The sequence below is a fragment of the Astyanax mexicanus genome, chromosome 5, assembly GCF_023375975.1.
Source record: "Astyanax mexicanus isolate ESR-SI-001 chromosome 5, AstMex3_surface, whole genome shotgun sequence".
Taxonomy (NCBI): domain Eukaryota; kingdom Metazoa; phylum Chordata; class Actinopteri; order Characiformes; family Acestrorhamphidae; genus Astyanax; species Astyanax mexicanus.
The window spans coordinates 4,389,233-4,406,823 of NC_064412.1; the positions used below are offsets into that span (position 1 = coordinate 4,389,233).

At 36.3% G+C, this 17,591-nt stretch overlaps 1 protein-coding gene across 3 annotated transcripts in view; it reads right to left on the reverse strand.

The window, feature by feature from the left end:
* The window catches only part of gnb1b (guanine nucleotide binding protein (G protein), beta polypeptide 1b), a 45,178-nt gene that overhangs the window by 3,448 nt on the left and 24,139 nt on the right, over positions 1-17,591 (reverse strand). Inside the window, exons 4-11 of one of the 3 annotated variants that reach the window (XM_049479503.1) lie at positions 17,132-17,238; positions 14,081-14,144; positions 13,356-13,518; positions 9,271-9,337; positions 7,714-7,915; positions 5,691-5,907; positions 1,826-1,969; positions 501-650 (exon numbers count right to left, since the gene is read on the reverse strand). In XM_049479503.1, coding sequence (XP_049335460.1) covers positions 1,863-1,969; positions 5,691-5,907; positions 7,714-7,915; positions 9,271-9,337; positions 13,356-13,518; positions 14,081-14,144; positions 17,132-17,238 — 927 coding nt within the window. In that variant the 3' untranslated portion in view covers positions 501-650; positions 1,826-1,862. Of the gene's footprint in view, positions 1-500; positions 651-1,825; positions 1,970-5,690; positions 5,908-7,713; positions 7,916-9,270; positions 9,338-13,355; positions 13,519-14,080; positions 14,145-17,131; positions 17,239-17,591 lie in introns of those variants that run through there. The other 2 variants (XM_022675547.2, XM_022675546.2) reach the window with 2 other exon arrangements.

The window sequence follows — 17,591 nt, forward strand, 5'->3', positions numbered from 1 at the left end:
AAGCTTACAGTCAATGAAAACCCAAAAATCAGTGTCTCAGAAAATTAGAATATTATATAAGACCAATTGGTACTTTTGGCAGTGTGGACAGTGTGTCAAGTCCTGCTGGAAAATGAAATCTGCATCTCACGGATTGGTGGAAACTTCACACTAGACCTCTAGCGGTTTGGACTGTGTGTCTCTCCACTCTTCCTCCAGACTCTGATCCCTTGATTTACAAATGAAGTGTAAAATTTACTGATGATCAGTGATGGTTTGGAGAGACATGTCATTCTTCCCTCTGCTGATAACTTTTATGTAGATGCAGATTTCATTTTCCAGCAGGACTTGGCACACTGCCCACACTGACAAAAGTACCAATTGGTCTTATATGATATTCTAATTTTCCGAGTCACTGATTTTTGGGTTTTCATTGGCTGTAAGCCATAATTATAATCAGCAATAAAATAAATAAAAGCTTAAAATAGATCACTCTGTGTGTAATACATCTATATAATATATGAGTTTCACATTTTAAACTGAATTACTGAAATAAAGTAACATTTCAATTATATTCTTTTTTTTTAAGATGCACTACTACAGGGGTGTACAAACTTTTTTTTGTTGGGGGCCAGAAGGAGAAATATATTTGAAGTCACGGGCCACAGACTCTGTAATAAAACAAATAATGAAATATACCACTTTAAATAATACATTTTCCTGATTATTTCATTTACACATCATTTTACTTGATTTACTATCTTTATCTATCAAAGAATACACTACTGCTACAAAATAAAAATAAAAAATATACTATTGTATATGATATAACGATATGGCACAGCTCTAACTGAGATATTAAAAAAAGTACAAGAATTTTTTCAAATTTTTAACAGAAGTCAATGAACATGATACTAATAATAATGCACTCCAAATATCTCCATATATCCAGGATTAAAGTAAAATAAATTCAACGCCCCTTAATTAATCACATCAGGGTACTACTTTTTTGTAAATTTTAAATTCACTCTGTTCTAATTGTCCATTATATATCTACTAGAGACAGATTATATCTGTCCAGTATCATTTATTTTACTTTAATCCTGGATATATGGAGATATATGAACAGCGTTAATATTAGTATCATGTCATTCTGGATCATTGACTTCTGTTACAAATCTGATTAAAAATTCCTGTACATTTTTTTATATCTCAGTTAGAGCTGTGCCATATTATATGCCTTTACTTTACTTTTACATTTTTATTTCATTTATTTTCTTCCTTTTATTTTTTATATATTTTTACTTATTATTATTATAATTTATTTAAGTTCAATCATTTAAATTTTTATAATTGTGGTTATTTTAGTCCTTTATTTTTTTAAAACTGTGTTTATATTTTGTTATTCTTTGTATTTATCTCTTTGTTTTATTGCCATACATTTTAGCCTGTTTGCATATCCTTTTATTTTGAAGTTTCAATCCATTTAACTTCATTTAAGCTTAGCTACATTGAAAATGAGGGTTATGCTCAATGTATTTACTGAGTGAAAATAAAGGTTCATTGATAGATTGATTGATAGATATCATATACAATAGTAAAATTTAAATTTTCATTTTGATGCAGGAGTGTATTCTTAATTTTTGTTTTTTTATTCAATGTTTTTTCATATTGCCAAGAGTTTCGTTAATGTAAAAAAATACCATTAAATATTGTGATATTATTAAATGGCCATATTGTCCACCCCTATTTTACACTGAATCATAGTTTCATGATTTTTGGAGGTTTACTGGCCAAACAAAGTTTTCCTCTCTCAGGTAAAAAGGCAAAATGATCCGTGTCTTACTGTGTGGGACATGTTGTGTTGAAAGCACCTTCAGAGTTCAGTTCCAGATCTTGAGGAAGCTGTCCCAGGACCCTGTAGCCACGGCCATGCCGTCATCGGTCACGCCCAGACAGCTCACGCGGTTATCATGGCCAGCCAACACACCTGCCGGAAAAGGACACTGTTTCACTGGGATGTAGACAAATGTTACACTCAGCGAGGTTATATGATCCACCAGCTGTTCATTTCCTTTCCACACCGAGACAAAGCATGCAGTGTGTGTGTAATTCCCTTATACACACACACACACACAAGCTTCAGCCTGGAATGCTACACGGAAGATCCTCTTTGCACATTTATGAGTAATCATTTACCCACAAAACAACAGAATAAAAGACATGCAATATCACATTACTGAAGTCTGATGCTGAATTCCACTAAGACACAATTATATTTAAAAAAAAATCATCATTTAATGTTTTAATCAATGTAAATGTATCAGGGTTCATACACTTTTTTTAACCAATTATATACATTTCCATGATTTTTCATGACTTTTCCAGGCCTTCAAGGCACATTTTTTAAATGACCAAATCATCAGTGCAGACAATAAAACCCAAAAGCAACTAAAACTATACTCAAAACTGATTAAAGTAGGTCTAAAATGAATTATATAAAAATGCTGACACACAATCTTTAATAATAAAATGTGTTGCAGGGCTAAATTACTGAACTAACTCTGAGCTGATGTATTTGTAGCTCAAAATAGATTTTCTTCATCAATAAATGGAAACAAAGATTTGCAGTCCAATTTTCCACGACTTTTCCAAAATTTTCTGTTTTTTTTTTTTTTGTTTTTTTTAAACTTATCCAGGCCTGGAAATTTCTATTTTCAAATTCCATGACTTTTCCAGGTTTTTCATGACCGTATGAACCCTGAAAATTGATTATTGTAGGCCTAAAATGAATCATATAAAAATGCTGACACACAATCTTTAATAATAAAATGTGTTTTAAGGCTAAATTACTGAATTAACTCTGAGCTGATGTATTTGTAGTTCAAAATTGATTTTCTTCATCAATAAATGGAAACACAATGATTTGTAGAGCAAATTTCCATGACTTTTCTAAAACTTTCTGGGTATTTTTTATTTTCCAAAACTTATCCAGGCCTGAAAATTTCTATTTTCAAATTCCATGACTTTTCCAGGTTTTTCATGACCGGACGAACCCTGAAAACTGATTATAGTAGGCCTAAAATTAAGCATATAAAAATGCTGACACACAATCTTTAATAATAAAATGTGTGTCTATCAGATCCTAAGAGCGCCATTGTTTAAGGGCTAAATTACTGAATTAATTCTAATCTGACGTATTTGTAGCTCAAAATAGATTTTCTTCATCAATAAATGGAAATAAAGATTTGTAGTCAAAATTTCCACGACTTTTCCAAAACTTTTTTTTTTTTTTTTCCAAAACTCTATTTTCAAATTCCATGACTTTTCCAGGTTTTTCATGACTGTAAAAAACCTTGAAAATTGATTATAGTAGGTCTACAATTAATCATATAAAAATGCTGACACACAATCTTTAATAATAAAATATGTTGCAGGGCTAAATTACTGAATTAGCTCAAAATAGATTTTCTTTATTAATAAATAGAAACAAAGATTTGTAGATCAAATTTACATGACTTTTTCCAAACTTTTCTGTGTATTTTTTTTTTTTAAACTTATCCAGGCCTGGAAATTTCTATTTTCAAATTCCATGACTTTTCCAGGTTTTTCATGACCATACAAACCCTGAAAACTGATTATAGTAGGCCTAAAATGAATCATATAAAAATGCTGATGCACAATTTCTTTATAATAAATAATAACAGATAATGAGAGCTCCATTGTGTATTTAGGGCTAAATTACTGAATTAACTCTGAGCTGATAAATTTGTAGCTCAAAATAGATTTTCTCCATCAATAAGTGGAAACACAAAGATTTGCAGACCAAATTTCCATTACTTTTCCAAAATCTTCTGGGTATTTCTTTTTTTTTTTTTTTTTTTTAATTTTTAATTTTCAAATTCCATGACGTTTCCAGGTTTTTCATGACCGGACGAACCCTGTAAACTGATTATAGTAGGCTTAAAATGAATCATATAAAAATGCTGACACACAATCTTTAATAATAAAATGTGTTGCAGGGCTAAATTACTGAATTAACTCTGAGCTGATGTATTTGTTAGCTCAAAATAGATTTTCTTCATCAATAAATGAAAACACAAAGATTTGTAGTCCAAATTTCCATGACTTTTTAAAAACTTTCTGGGTATTTTTTATTTTTCCAAAACTTATCCAGGTCTGAAAATTGCTATTTTCAAATTCCATGACTTTCCCAGGTTTTTCATGACTGTACGAACCCAGTGAACCGCAAAGTGATCCAGACTATGAAGGAACACATAAGGAATCATGTAGTAACTTAAAAAAGTGTTAAACAAACCAAAATACTCTGTGAAGAAGCATTTAGATGCTCTTATCTGGGGTTAAGCTGTTAACTTGCAGTTTCTGAGGCTGGAAACTCTGATGAACTTATCCTGTACAACAGAGGAAACTCTTGCTCTTCCTCGTTCCTCCTGGGGTGTTCCTGATGAGTGCCAGTTTCATCTTTATAATGTTTCTGATGGTGACTGCACTTGAGGATAGCTTCACAGTTCTTAAAATTCTTAAATAATTTTTATCTTTATTTAATTGTATACCAATTCAAATCACTGTATACCTGTAACTCTACCTCTTCACTACTTTACTTTAACTGATGCTCTTTAGTATTAATCTACAATGCAGAACATTAAAAAAAATGTATAGTGTGTCCAAACTTTTAACTGGTATTGTACATACACACAAGCGTGTGTATGCATGTATTGTATATGTGTACACAATATATCAGCAAGCCAAACTCATTTCAAAAGCCTGCTTGGGAATCAGGAGATAGCATCCAAGCTCCAGTGCTTTATTTAGCTGCACAGTCATGCATTAAATGAATAGGAGTAAAACTATAAGGAAAAAAATAACAATAATACAAAACATAAGTAATGGATTTACATGATGAGCTACGTATTTACAGCATAACTTAACAGGTCTATGCCAGTACACTCTGCTAACTGTGAATCAGCTATTCAATACCCCATTAATGAACTTTAACAAACAAGTACATCTTTACAGGTATAATACATAACAATGTACAAAATAACCATATGCCCTTAATCAGAAATCTATCTAGCATCCTAAACATTTGCAGACAATGCTTTCAGTGGCAAAAACAACAAGCAGGGTTCATGCACTTTTTAACTAATACATTTCCCATGAATTTTTCATGACTTTTCCATGCCTTCCATAAAACACAATAAACAAAATTTATTACAGTAGGTCTAAAGTAAATATGACACAATATCTTTAATAATTAAATGCGTGTCAGATCCTAAAAGCTCCATAATGTAGGCTTAAATTACTGAATTCATTCTGAGCGGACTTATTTGTTTGCTTAAAATAGATTTTCTTTATCAATAAACTGAAACACAAAGATTTGCAGAACAAATTTTCATGACTTTTCCTAAACTTTTCTGGTTATTTTTTGTTTTTTCAAAACTTATCCTGGTCTGGAAATTGCTATTTTTAAATATAAAATCTTTTTCAGGTTCTTTACAATTGCAGCAGATGAACCCAAAACTGCTGCATTGCTGAACTAAACCACTTCCTGTTTTACTTTTCTGTCAAGCTTAGAGTCCTCACTAGAGGGCATTATTTCACCTAAATCAAAGACAGAACAGCAGCAGGAATATGGAGGGTGGTAAAAATGATCAATGTTGTGTTCACTGTGAGTGTGAGCGTTACTGTACCAGCACGGTCGGCCTTCAGGCTGTCCCACACGTTGCAGTTGAAGTCATCGTATCCAGCCAGCAGGAGGCGGCCGCTCTTGGAGAAGGCTACGGAGGTGATGCCACAGATGATGTTGTCGTGGGAATAAACCATCAGCTCCTGGTCGGCGCGCAGGTCAAACAGGCGGCAGGTGGCATCGTCCGAGCCGGTGGCAAAAGCATTACCGTTAGGGAAGAACTGAGGAAAAACAGACAAGAGGATTATATTAATTTATTTACTTATATAATTCTCAGATTATTAAAAATTGCTATTTAGCCTTTACACAATAATGAACAGCCTGGGGAAAGATTTACCGTATTTTTTACCACTATAAGGCACGCTTAAAATCCTTTAATTTTTCCAAAAATCATTAGCGCGCCTTATAATCCGGTGCTCCTTATGTATGAATTCTACCAGTCAGGTATTAAAGACAGGGTTCATATGCTTTTAGGCACATCCCTAACTGAGATATTAAAAATTTTAAGAATTTTATCAGATTTGTAACAGAAGTCAATGATCCAGAATGTAATGATACTAATAATGAACTACCAATATCTCCATATATCCAGGATTAAAGTAAAATAAATCTCTATAATCTCTAATTAGGGTGGGTTATATGTTGCGATATTTCAGGGTATAATATCGTTAACGATAATCAAAAATGATGGTGATATTATTGTGTACGATATGATATGGTACACCCCTACTTTTAACCAATACATTTCCATAATATTTTCATGCCTTTTTACAACCAAAAATCAACTAAAACTATAATCAGAATTGATTCGAGTAGACCTAATCGTAATCTGATAATGTTGACAAAAAATCTTTAATAATAAAATGTGTGCCAGATTCTAAAAGCTTAATTGTATAGGGCTAAATTACTGAATTATTTCCGAGCTGATGTATTTGTTAGCTCAAATAGATTTTCTCCATCGATAAATTGAAACACAAAGATTTGTAGACCAAATTTTCATGACTTTTCCAAAACTTTTCTTGGTATTTTATTTTCTAAAACTTGTTCAGGCCTGGAAAATTCTATTTTCAAATTCTATGACCTTTACAGATTTTTTTGACCGTATGAAGCCTGTAAGGAGCAGTAAAGACGCTCTGCTGAGGTACAGCGTTATAAGGGTGAGTTTTCAGTTTCAGCAAGTTTCCCCAGCACTAAGGCTGGGTGCAGCAGCATTAGCATTAGCCGCTAACCGCAGCACTAGCTCTTTTGATGTTCAGAGGTAAGTACATTAGACTGTAGTCTGCATTTTTGCAATGTTAAAAAAAGCTACATGGGATGAACCGCTAGCTGACATCACCCTGGCTTACCAGAATACTAAGCGATCCTCAGGCAACTGATTTCTGTATAGCTGGTTTGTGTAATTAGGATGTAAACATATGTATACTAACAAATTTGACAGTTGCAGAAAAAAAAATAAGAGACCACTTAAAAAAAAAAAAAAAAAAAACAGTTTTTAGGCACATGTTTGAAAAAAAAAAAAATACTTGTACTATTCTATAAAAGACACCTGAATCAAGACACATACAAGCTGATCCTGGAAGACGTTTTACTTCCTTTTACTAAGGCTAGCAGATACTCAGCCCATCCTCCAGACCTGAACACCATTAAAACCTCTGGAATATAATCAAGAGGAAGATGGATGATCACAAGCCATCAAACCACCAAACTGAACTGCTTGAATTATTTGTGCCAGGGCTGCGTGAAGTCACCCAAAAGCAGCGTGTAAGACTGGCGTAGAGCAACTCTTTCCATCTACTGTTGATTCTAAACTCTTAAAACATTAGTATTGTTGTTTCTATGAACTCGAACATATTTCCTTTGCATTAATTGAGGTATGAAAGCACAGCTTTTTTGACCATCTCTCTTTTTCTTTAAACTATTTTTATATTTAGCATTCGAAAGAAATGTTGTCAGAAGTTTAAAGAATAAAACAATGTTCATTTAAATCAAACACACACCTAAACAAATAAAACATTCCTGCTACTCACACAGATGGCATTGATGTCAGATTCATGCCCAGTAAAGGTCTGTCTGCACATGCCCTCGCGCACATCCCACAGTTTAGCAGAGGCATCGCAGGCCCCCGACACGAAGGTCCTGGTGTCGGGTGCCAGGGACAGGCTCATCACGTCTCCGGTGTGGCCGGCAAAAGTGGTCGTCTGCTGACCGGTCTCTATATCCCAGAGAGCACTGTAAAAAACACACACATATATACATTACAGATTAACAACTAACAACTCAAATGTCTATATTTTAAATCTGACAGCAGTTCTTTACCTCAGGTTAGACTCTTATGAAGAACAGATTAAACTAAACCAGAACTATTCCTGTTTGACAGTGTCTCAGAAATAATTGCAATAAACGATAATATTGTAATTTTCATGTCACTAATATGAATTGCACCCATTTAATAGGTCAATCAAATTTTCATCAATAATACCATGGGAGCTCTATACAGGTTTATTCACCTCCTGCAGTTCAGTCTGTGTTTATTTTTGATGCATTTATCATTGTGCAACAGGCTACAATATTGGTGAACTTTACTCAGATAAAAGGAAATAATGGACGATTAAATCCAAACACAAATAATAATAATTAGTAAATGTTATAATCATGGCAGGCTTATAATGGACTAATTGAGAGGCTACAGAATGACTAGGAATGACTTCCATCAAAAGTTTTTTTTTTCCTGATTAAAAACCACATAGGCTAGATTAATCCGAACTTTATAATAAGCATCTCAAAAACAGTGTAGTTACACATTGCCAGTAATTGTGATGTTATTACATGGATTGGAAAAGTGCAAACTGATGCAGATTTATTTTTTTTTTATTTATTACAGTTGTACAGATTAAGTAATTGCACTTGTTTCTGTGATCAAGTTTGCATTACAGTTTTGATTTAAAACGATGTATCAGAAAATAGTATGTTTCAATGGTTTAATGTACATATTCAAGTGTAATTTAGATTAGAAATACAAATAAGTTGTATGAACAGGAAACTGTTTTTAGTGTAATATGATTTATGTCTTGATGATATATGATGATGTCTTATAGCTATATATTTATAAAATTACACTTCTTTAAATGACATTTTTGTTGAAAATAACAAAATTAAAAAACAATTCGAATTGCATCATAACGTTGACTTGATATGGTCTATATCACCCATATAGTCATCCTGCATCTGTAAAATGTTTAATTTATTCAAATACTACAAATTATAATTCAGATTAAATAACTAATGTTTAACTAACACTGATGACCATGTGTAATTGCATAACCTGTATAGCTATAATAAATCTGTAATAATGCGTACTTCACCAGTGTTATTACATGATTTGTTAACATGCATCTACACCCTTATTAAAGACACTTATTATAAAGTGTGATTTCATAGATTATATTGCAGACATTTTACTCTAATTTATCATTTTTTCTCAATAAGATAACTCTTCAGTCTGCCCATATTGCCCCCACCTATACATCTATTCATACATCATTGTTTATAGAGGAGAATAGACGAGCTGTATTCCTCTTTCTCACCAGGTGGTGTCGCCAGAACTCGTGACGATCTGGTTGTCATCAACGAAGCGACAGCATGACAGGTAACCTGCAGAAACAGATGAATTAGTCTTAAATCAATCCCTGATCAGTAGAAGTAGAATTAGAATATTATATAAGACCAATTAGTTCTTTTGGCAGTGTCTGCCAAGTCCTGCTGGAAAATGAAATACTCCTTTCCATAAAAGTTGTCAGTAGAGTGAAGCATGAAGTGCTTGAGGTCTAGTGTGAAGTTTTTACAATCAGTGATGGTTTGGAGGAACAAAGTGATATTCAATCAAATAAAAAAAAAATAAAAAAATGATATTCAATTTTTTTTTTAGATGCACCTGTATATTCCCCATGTACTGAATAAAGCAGTCAAATGAACTTATTTACATTTTTATTTATGTTTACTGTTGTAAAATACATAACTGTATACAAAATAAAGTTGTGCAGTAAGAGGAGTGTTATAATTTGTTTAATATTTATATACTGGTAGTAGGTGTGTCAAATACCTATTCTACACAATCTCATCTTTAGTTACTTTACTACAGAAGTAAAACTTGTGTTGTATTAGACTGTAATGTATGTTTATTAAAAAGGTCACAATTGGCTCCAAACGAAAAAAAAATTGTGTGTTTTGAAAATAATATAAAATAATAATATAAAATATGTAATGTGTTTAATTTTTAACACGTGTTTTAATTTTGGCTAATGATCATGGATTGCACAGATCCCTGTTAGAAATTGAGCAACGCTAAAACTAAACCAGACATATCAAAAAAGGTCATTAACTTGTTAGCTAGCTAACTAACAGAGCTATGTTGCATGCATAACCTGCCTCTAGAAATCTGAATGCAAGATATCTAATTTCTCTATGTCTTTTTGGTGAGACATATGCACAGCTGAATTCATCCCATAAATCATTTTTTATTCCTCGTAGGAACGCTACTGTTCTATCCGAAAACAAGAATGCTGTGTAAATTCGTGTTTAAAATAATTGATCCTTTCTTCAGTTTTTTGACATTTTCATTTAGTTTTTATTCGAGGTCTTGTTTTAGTCATAAAAATATAGTTCGGAATATTTTTCGTTAACAAAATAGCCCCTATACATCAGTGTGAGCTTCTTCCAAGTTTGTCCTCCACTTGGCTGCACTTATCACCCCCCCACCCCAAAATAAAAGTAGCTTGGCGTATGCATCCATTGTGGAGCTCTACTTCGCTCCACATCCAGTCTACAGGTGCTGGTCAACGAATTAGAATAATTTGAAATAGTGCTATCATGAAATTCTTTGAATGCATTTTTTGTGCAGAAAGCAAATCAGGTGTTCACCGCACCTGTCCTACTCGTTAGACTAATCACAGAACTCGTTACCTGGAAAAAAATTTGCTCAGCTGAGCTTTCCAAAAGGCCCATTTAGGCCATTTAACTGTGACACTGTTGTTTTATTGAATTAGAATAACGGAGAAACCGTTTCATTGAATTAGAATAAATGCTCGAATTTTTGTTTTCTGTGAAGAGTGTTCACTGTGCAGTATAAAGTCAGGGTTAAGTAGAATTTCTAAGTTGTAAAATCAATCATGGGTAAGCAGCGCGACCTCTCAACCGGAATAGTGGCTCAAATTCAAGCCCTTCGCCAACAAGGCTTGACCCAAACTAAAATTGCTGAGCAGCTCGGCATCAGCCAGTCTTCCGTCTGCAAAGCTCTCAAGAAAAACTGCAGCAAGCGCACCAACTGTTCCGGCATCCGAAAAACTTCTGCTCGCGACAACAAGCAGCTGAGAAAGATCGCAGTCAGCAACCGGTTCAAGTCCACTTCCGAGCTCACCGACTTGTGGAACAAGCAAACCGGCGCTGACGTCTTCAGATCAACCACTTACCGTCGTCTGCGCAAACTCGGCTTCAAATCTCGCGTTCCAGCAGTAAAACCGATGCTGAACAAGAAACAAATGGAGAAACGGCTGAAGTGGGCCAAAGAACACGGCGAGTGGACTGCTGAAGACTGGCAGAAAGTGGTCTTCAGTGACGAATCACGCTTCTGCATCTCCTTCGGTGACCAAGGTCCTCGTGTCTGGCGTCGTGGTGGCGAAACCTACAACCACGAGTGCGTGAAAAGATCCGTCAAGTTTCCCCAGAGTGTTATGGTCTGGGGATGCATGTCCGCTCGAGGTGTAGGGAAACTCTGCTTCCTCAAGAAGACTGTCAATGCTGCTGTATATCAAGATGTTCTGGAAACGTTCCTGATTCCGACTGTTGAGGAACAGTTCGGCGAAGAAGACTTCATATTTCAACAGGATCTTGCACCGGCTCATGCGGCAAAGTCGACCAAAGATTGGTTCACTAAAAAACAGCTTGAAGTTTTGGCATGGCCTGCCAACTCGCCTGACCTCAATGTCATTGAAAACCTTTGGGCCATCGTCAAGCGGAAAATTCGCGACAGAAAGCCTACTACGCTGGACCAACTGAAGCAGAACATCGCCACTGCCTGGGAAGCTGTGAGTGCGGAAACTTGCGACAAGCTGGTCAAATCGATGCCGCGGAGACTTCAGGCAGTCATACAAGCCAAGGGGGCAGCCACAAAATACTGAGAAAGTGATGATTGTAATTATAATAAAAATTATTCTAATTCAATGAAACGGTTTCTCCATTATTCTAATTCAATAAAACAACAGTGTCACAGTTAAATGGCCTAAATGGGCCTTTTGGAAAGCTCAGCTGAGCAAATTGTTTTCCAGGTAACGAGTTCTGTGATTAGTCTAACGAGTAGGACAGGTGCGGTGAACACCTGATTTGCTTTCTGCACAAAAAATGCATTCAAAGAATTTCATGATTGCACTATTTCAAATTATTCTAATTCGTTGACCAGCACCTGTAGATAGTTCATATGAGCACACTCTGCAGTACAAAAAGCTCCCCCTGTTGTTGCATGTAGGTCAGGGGTGTCCAAACTTTTTTAGTTGGGGGCCAGAAGGAGAAATATATTTGAAGTCTTGGGCCACAGACTCTGTAATAAAACAAATAATGAAATATACCACTTTAAATAATACTTTTTCCTGATTATTTCACTTACACACTATTTTACTTGACTTACTATCTTTATCTTTGACAGTGTTGTGTAAACTAAGATTTTTCAAATTGATGTTTAATTTCATGATGTCTCTTAATATTAAACTCCTTAATTACGGCAACTTTTAGACTCTTTGGCCCGTTTTTCTGCGCTAGAAATGCGCACCCTCTCCGCTTTTAGACTCTTTTACCCTGTTTTTCTGCTCTAGAAATGCACACCCTCTCCGCTTTAAGACTCTTTGGCCCGTTTTTCTGCGCTAGAAAAGCGCACCCTCTCCGCTTTTAGACTCTTTAGCCCGTTTTTCTGCGCTAGAAATGCGCACCCTCTCCGCTTTTAGACTCTTTGGCCCGTTTTTCTGTGCTAGAAATGAGCACTCTCTCCGCTTTTAGACTCTTTTACCCTGTTTTTCTGCTCTAGAAATGCGCACCCTCTCCACTTTTAGACTCTTTTGCCCCGTTTTTCTGCTCTAGAAATGCGCACCCTCTCTGCTTTTAGACTCTTTGGTCCGTTTTTCTGCGCTAGAAATGCTCACTCTCTCCGCTTTTAGACTCTTTGGCCCGTTTTTTTTGTGCTAGAAATGCACACTCTCTCCGCTTTTAGACTCTTTGGCCCGTTTTTCTGCGCTAGAAATGCTCACTCTCTCCGCTTTTAGACTCTTTGGCCCGCTTTTCTGCGCTAGAAATGCACACTCTCTCCACTTTTAGACTCTTTGGCCCGTTTTTCTGCGCTAGAAATGCGCACTCTCTCCGCTTTTAGACTCTTTGGCCCGTTTCTGACACCTAGCGTTCAAACTTTGAATCTCACATTATAAAAACCTGCTTAACAGCGGGCCAACTTTCATTCTATTTCTAAAATACCTTGCGGGCCGCTCAAAAATAGGAAACGGGCCGCAAATGGCCCGCGGTCCGCACCCCTGATGTAGGTAATGCAGTTTGAATTTACTGTTATTCACAGTTATTGAACAGTTATTTTTCAATTTGTTTGTTGTAAAAACTATTGCGCAAGCGAGAAAGGTACCTGTGTGTCCAGCCAGTTCACGGCTGACGCGCACATTACCCTCGCGAGTCTTCAGACTGTAGATGGAACAGATGTTGTCCAGGCCTCCACAGGCCACGTAGTTCCCTGAGGGAGCGTAGGCACAGGTCATCACCCAGGATGAGCGCAGAGGAATGGCATGGACCTGAATGACAAGGAAAAAAAATATATTATAATTGGGCAGTGTTGCATATGGGGTTTTAAATTATACAGCTCTGGAAAAAATAACAGACCAATTAAAATGAGTTTTTTCCTTGATTTTACCTAATTGAAAACCTCTGGAATATAATCAAGAGGATGATGGATGATCACAAGCCATCAAACCAAACTGAACTGCTTGGAATTTTTTTGCATCAGGAGTAAAGCAGCATAAAGTTATCCAAAAGCAGTGTGTAAGACTGGTGGAGGAGAACATGATGCCAAGACACATGAAAACTGTGATTAAAAACTAGAGTTATTCCACCGAAAGCTCTGCATCTTATTTGTTATTTCTCCATTTCTGCCATTTCTTACTTTCTGCAAATAAATGCTCTAAATGACAATATATTTATTGGGAATTTGGGAGAAATTATGTCTGTAGGTTATAGAATAAAACAAAAATATATATTTTTACTCAAAAATAAACCTATAAAAAGAAACTGATTCAGAAACTGAACTGGTCTCTTAATTTTTTCCCAAGAGCTGTAGGTCTTCTTCTCATCACTTACCTTATTTGTGGTATAGCTGTCCCAAATAATGAGTTTACCATCCTGGGATGCACTAACCAGCAGCCTACACACAGAAAAACAGCAGTGAGGTGAAAGCAGGCAGCAGGTAACAGCAGAACACACTGCAGTTTATGCACTACAGTGATCTGAAAAAGGAACTATAAATCATTACTGAAACAGGTACTGTACGATCATTCGGGGAGGGGGCTATTAAAAGCCATTTTCTGCAGCATTGTTCTGCTGGTTGGGCCTCATTTTAAACCAAGACAGTTATAGCAACAACATATGCTTAGTCATACCGCCCACACACAGCCATCACTTCACCACCTACACGCATGAACAGAAAGTGATTCACCACTCTCTGCATATGTCCACCAGCTAGTGTAAACTACACCTACCTACTCCTACACATACAGACCAGGGAAGCCCCTCGTGCTGCTAATTATAATGAGTGATTGATCTCTCTGTGTTCTGAAGGAGATAAATGTTGGATTAATCATGTGATTAAAATGCTTTTCTTTCATAGTTTTGTGTTTTGAGTAGGGCTGCAACAATTAGTCTGCATAATCGACAACTTCGTCTATATAAAATTGTCTATGCGCAATTTAATTGTCGATGCATCATTAATGTGTGATGGAGAGAGAGAGAGAGAGAAAAAGGGAGAGAGAGGGAGCATGCGAGAGAAAAAAAAGGACAAGAGAGGAAGCTACACACATGTAGTGTGTAGAGAGTGACCAATCCTGAGCATCCTGACTGGCCTGTCTTTATGCTTAGTTGGCCAATGAGGTTTCAGTGTGGTGGAACTTGAAGCAGACTTCACTCCTTTATTCCATTAACATTACTAACGCTAGTTAAACTAACGTTAAACTAGCTGGATATGTGTTAGAGACATATAGTACTGCAGCAAAATAAATACTAGTTTTATTTAGTTCAAATATAAGTTTAATTAATTTAAGAAACAAAAATTAAAATACAGAAATTGTCACTTGCAAAGATTCTAATTTTGTATAAAATAGTGTAATATCATGTAAAATAAAGTAACAATGTTACAATAGAAATCTAAACTAGATCTAACACTAGTGCAGCATATTTAGAGCAAACATATAAACTGCAAGCAAACAAAATTAAACACAATAAAATATTTCACAGCAATAACTTTTTTCCCTTTTTTTTATTTTTAGGCCAATTACCCAACCCACTTATTAGGACTCCCTCTATCACTATTAATTCCGCAACACCAGGAGGGTGAAGACTAGCACACGCCTCCTCCGACACATGTGAAGTCAGACTCCGCCTCTTTTTGAACTGCTGCTGATGCAGCATTACCGAGTAGCATCACAGCGCTAACGCTCGGAGGAAAAAGCAGCGACTGGGTTCTGATACATCAGCTCACAGATGCAGCCTTGTGCTGATCTACATCACCCTAGGAGTGATGAGGGGAAAGAAAGAGAGCCATCTACTGTACCCACCCAGACAGAGCAAGGCCAATTGTGCTCTCTTAGGGCTCTGGCAACTGATGGCAAGCTGCATGACCGGGATTCGAACCAGAGATCTTCTGATCACGGTGGCAGTGGCAGAGCCATTTCATAGAAATAACTAATGATAGTTTTAAACTACCCAAAGCAGGTTGAGCTATAAAGGAGCAAAACAACTATATAAACCTTCTCATGTGTGCTTACCAGAGCTAGAAAGTTCGATCACATTACACCTATTCTTTCATCCCTACATTGGCTACCTGTTAGATTTCGTATAGATTATAAAATACTTCTCCTGACGTATAAATCCCTTAATGGTCTGGCATTATCTACAGGAACTCCTTACTCCTTACAATCCGCCGCGTTCACTCCGCTCCCAAGACGCTGGCCTGTTATTAGTCCCGCGTATTAGAAAAAACTATACAGGAGGAAGAGCGTTCTTTTACAAAGCTCCCCAACTTTGGAATAGCCTCCCTATTAATATACGGGACTCAGACACACTCTCAATCTTTAAATCTAGACTCAAAACATTTCTATTTGCTCAAGCTTTTGAGTAATGTCTCATTACAATTTTCTTCCTCTTACAGCTTATCCAGCAAATATAAACCCTGTCCTAATCATCTGCTTTCTTTTTCTCTCCCCATGTCCTGAGCTGCTGCTACCAGTGCCCATCCCACTCCAGCAGAGTTTTATAAAACCATTCTAACCCCTTTTTCTTCCCTCCCCTCTCTGTTCTCTCTCTCTATCTTTCTCACATGTGCTGAGACGCCTGGCCGGCCGGTCTTCCTGGATGCGTCCGTCTGTGGTTCCAGCTTTCAGGAATCAGCCCTGTCCTTCTACTCAGAATTATCACACAGCCCTTCTAACTTCTGCTTTTTGTTTCTCTTTCTTTCCTTTCTGTTTTCTCTATCTATCTCTTTTACATGTATGGAGATGCCCTGTTCCTGATGTTCCCAGCCTGGCTCTCCACTGCCCGCTGTGTCGTTCTCCGGCTCTGCAACCCTGCACTGATTACCATTAACACACTCAGTATCTGTTTCTGTATTAGCCATAGCTCTATAGTTTGTGCCCATCACATTCTTATATTCATAAATTAGTACCTGTTATATTAGCCATAGTTCACATTAATTCTCTGTACTGTTTTTGTTCTGTTATTTGTTTGTTGTTTGTTATTTGTTTGTACTGAGCGGGTCAACCCGAGTAGGATGGGTTCCTCTGACTGAGTCTTGGTTCCTTCCAAGGTTTCTTCCTCTTAAAGGGAGTTTTTCCTTGCCACTGTGTCACCATAAAATTGGCATCTCTGTGGTGCTGCTCATAAGAGGCGTGGACCTGTTTTTCCTGTAAAGCTGCTTTGTGACAACCTTTGTTGTAAAAAGCGCTATATAAATAAAATTGAATTGAATTGAATTGAATGTAGCTCTTTAAACTGTTGCTAGAAATGTAAAATATTGAGGCAATGTGAGATATATGATTGTCTTATTTTTAAAAATATTAACTGAAATAAATAATTAAAAAATACCACTCAATCAAAACAAGACTAGCTACTATTAAAGCTACAATTCAGATGAATACATACCTGGAGTCAGAGCCCCAGTGCATGGCATAGATTTTAGCCAAATGTCCTCTCAGCGTTCGCCTTGTGCGCATCTGGATTCGGCCAACAGGGTCGATGTTGGCTGTGATCTAAAAACAGGATCGAACATTTAAAACTGTGAGCTAGAAGCACAAACACCATGTGATCTGAACGTGATCTGGTCTCGATCCGACCCAGCTATCAAATATACGCCTTTAAATTGAGCTAAACTGCTGATACGGTGCAGTTTAATCTGATATATTAGACAGATAATATACTTCTATGAACAAACACTGTCTCTGCTGCTCCATGCTGTTTACACACTGAGAGCGCGGTATGTGCAGCGTTCACTGCTCACATCTGCACATCCCGTTAAAAACACTGTGTTAAAAAGCGCAGCAGCAAATTTTAAGTGTTCTGTGTTAAATCAGCTTCACACTTCACAGATATACAGATATACACA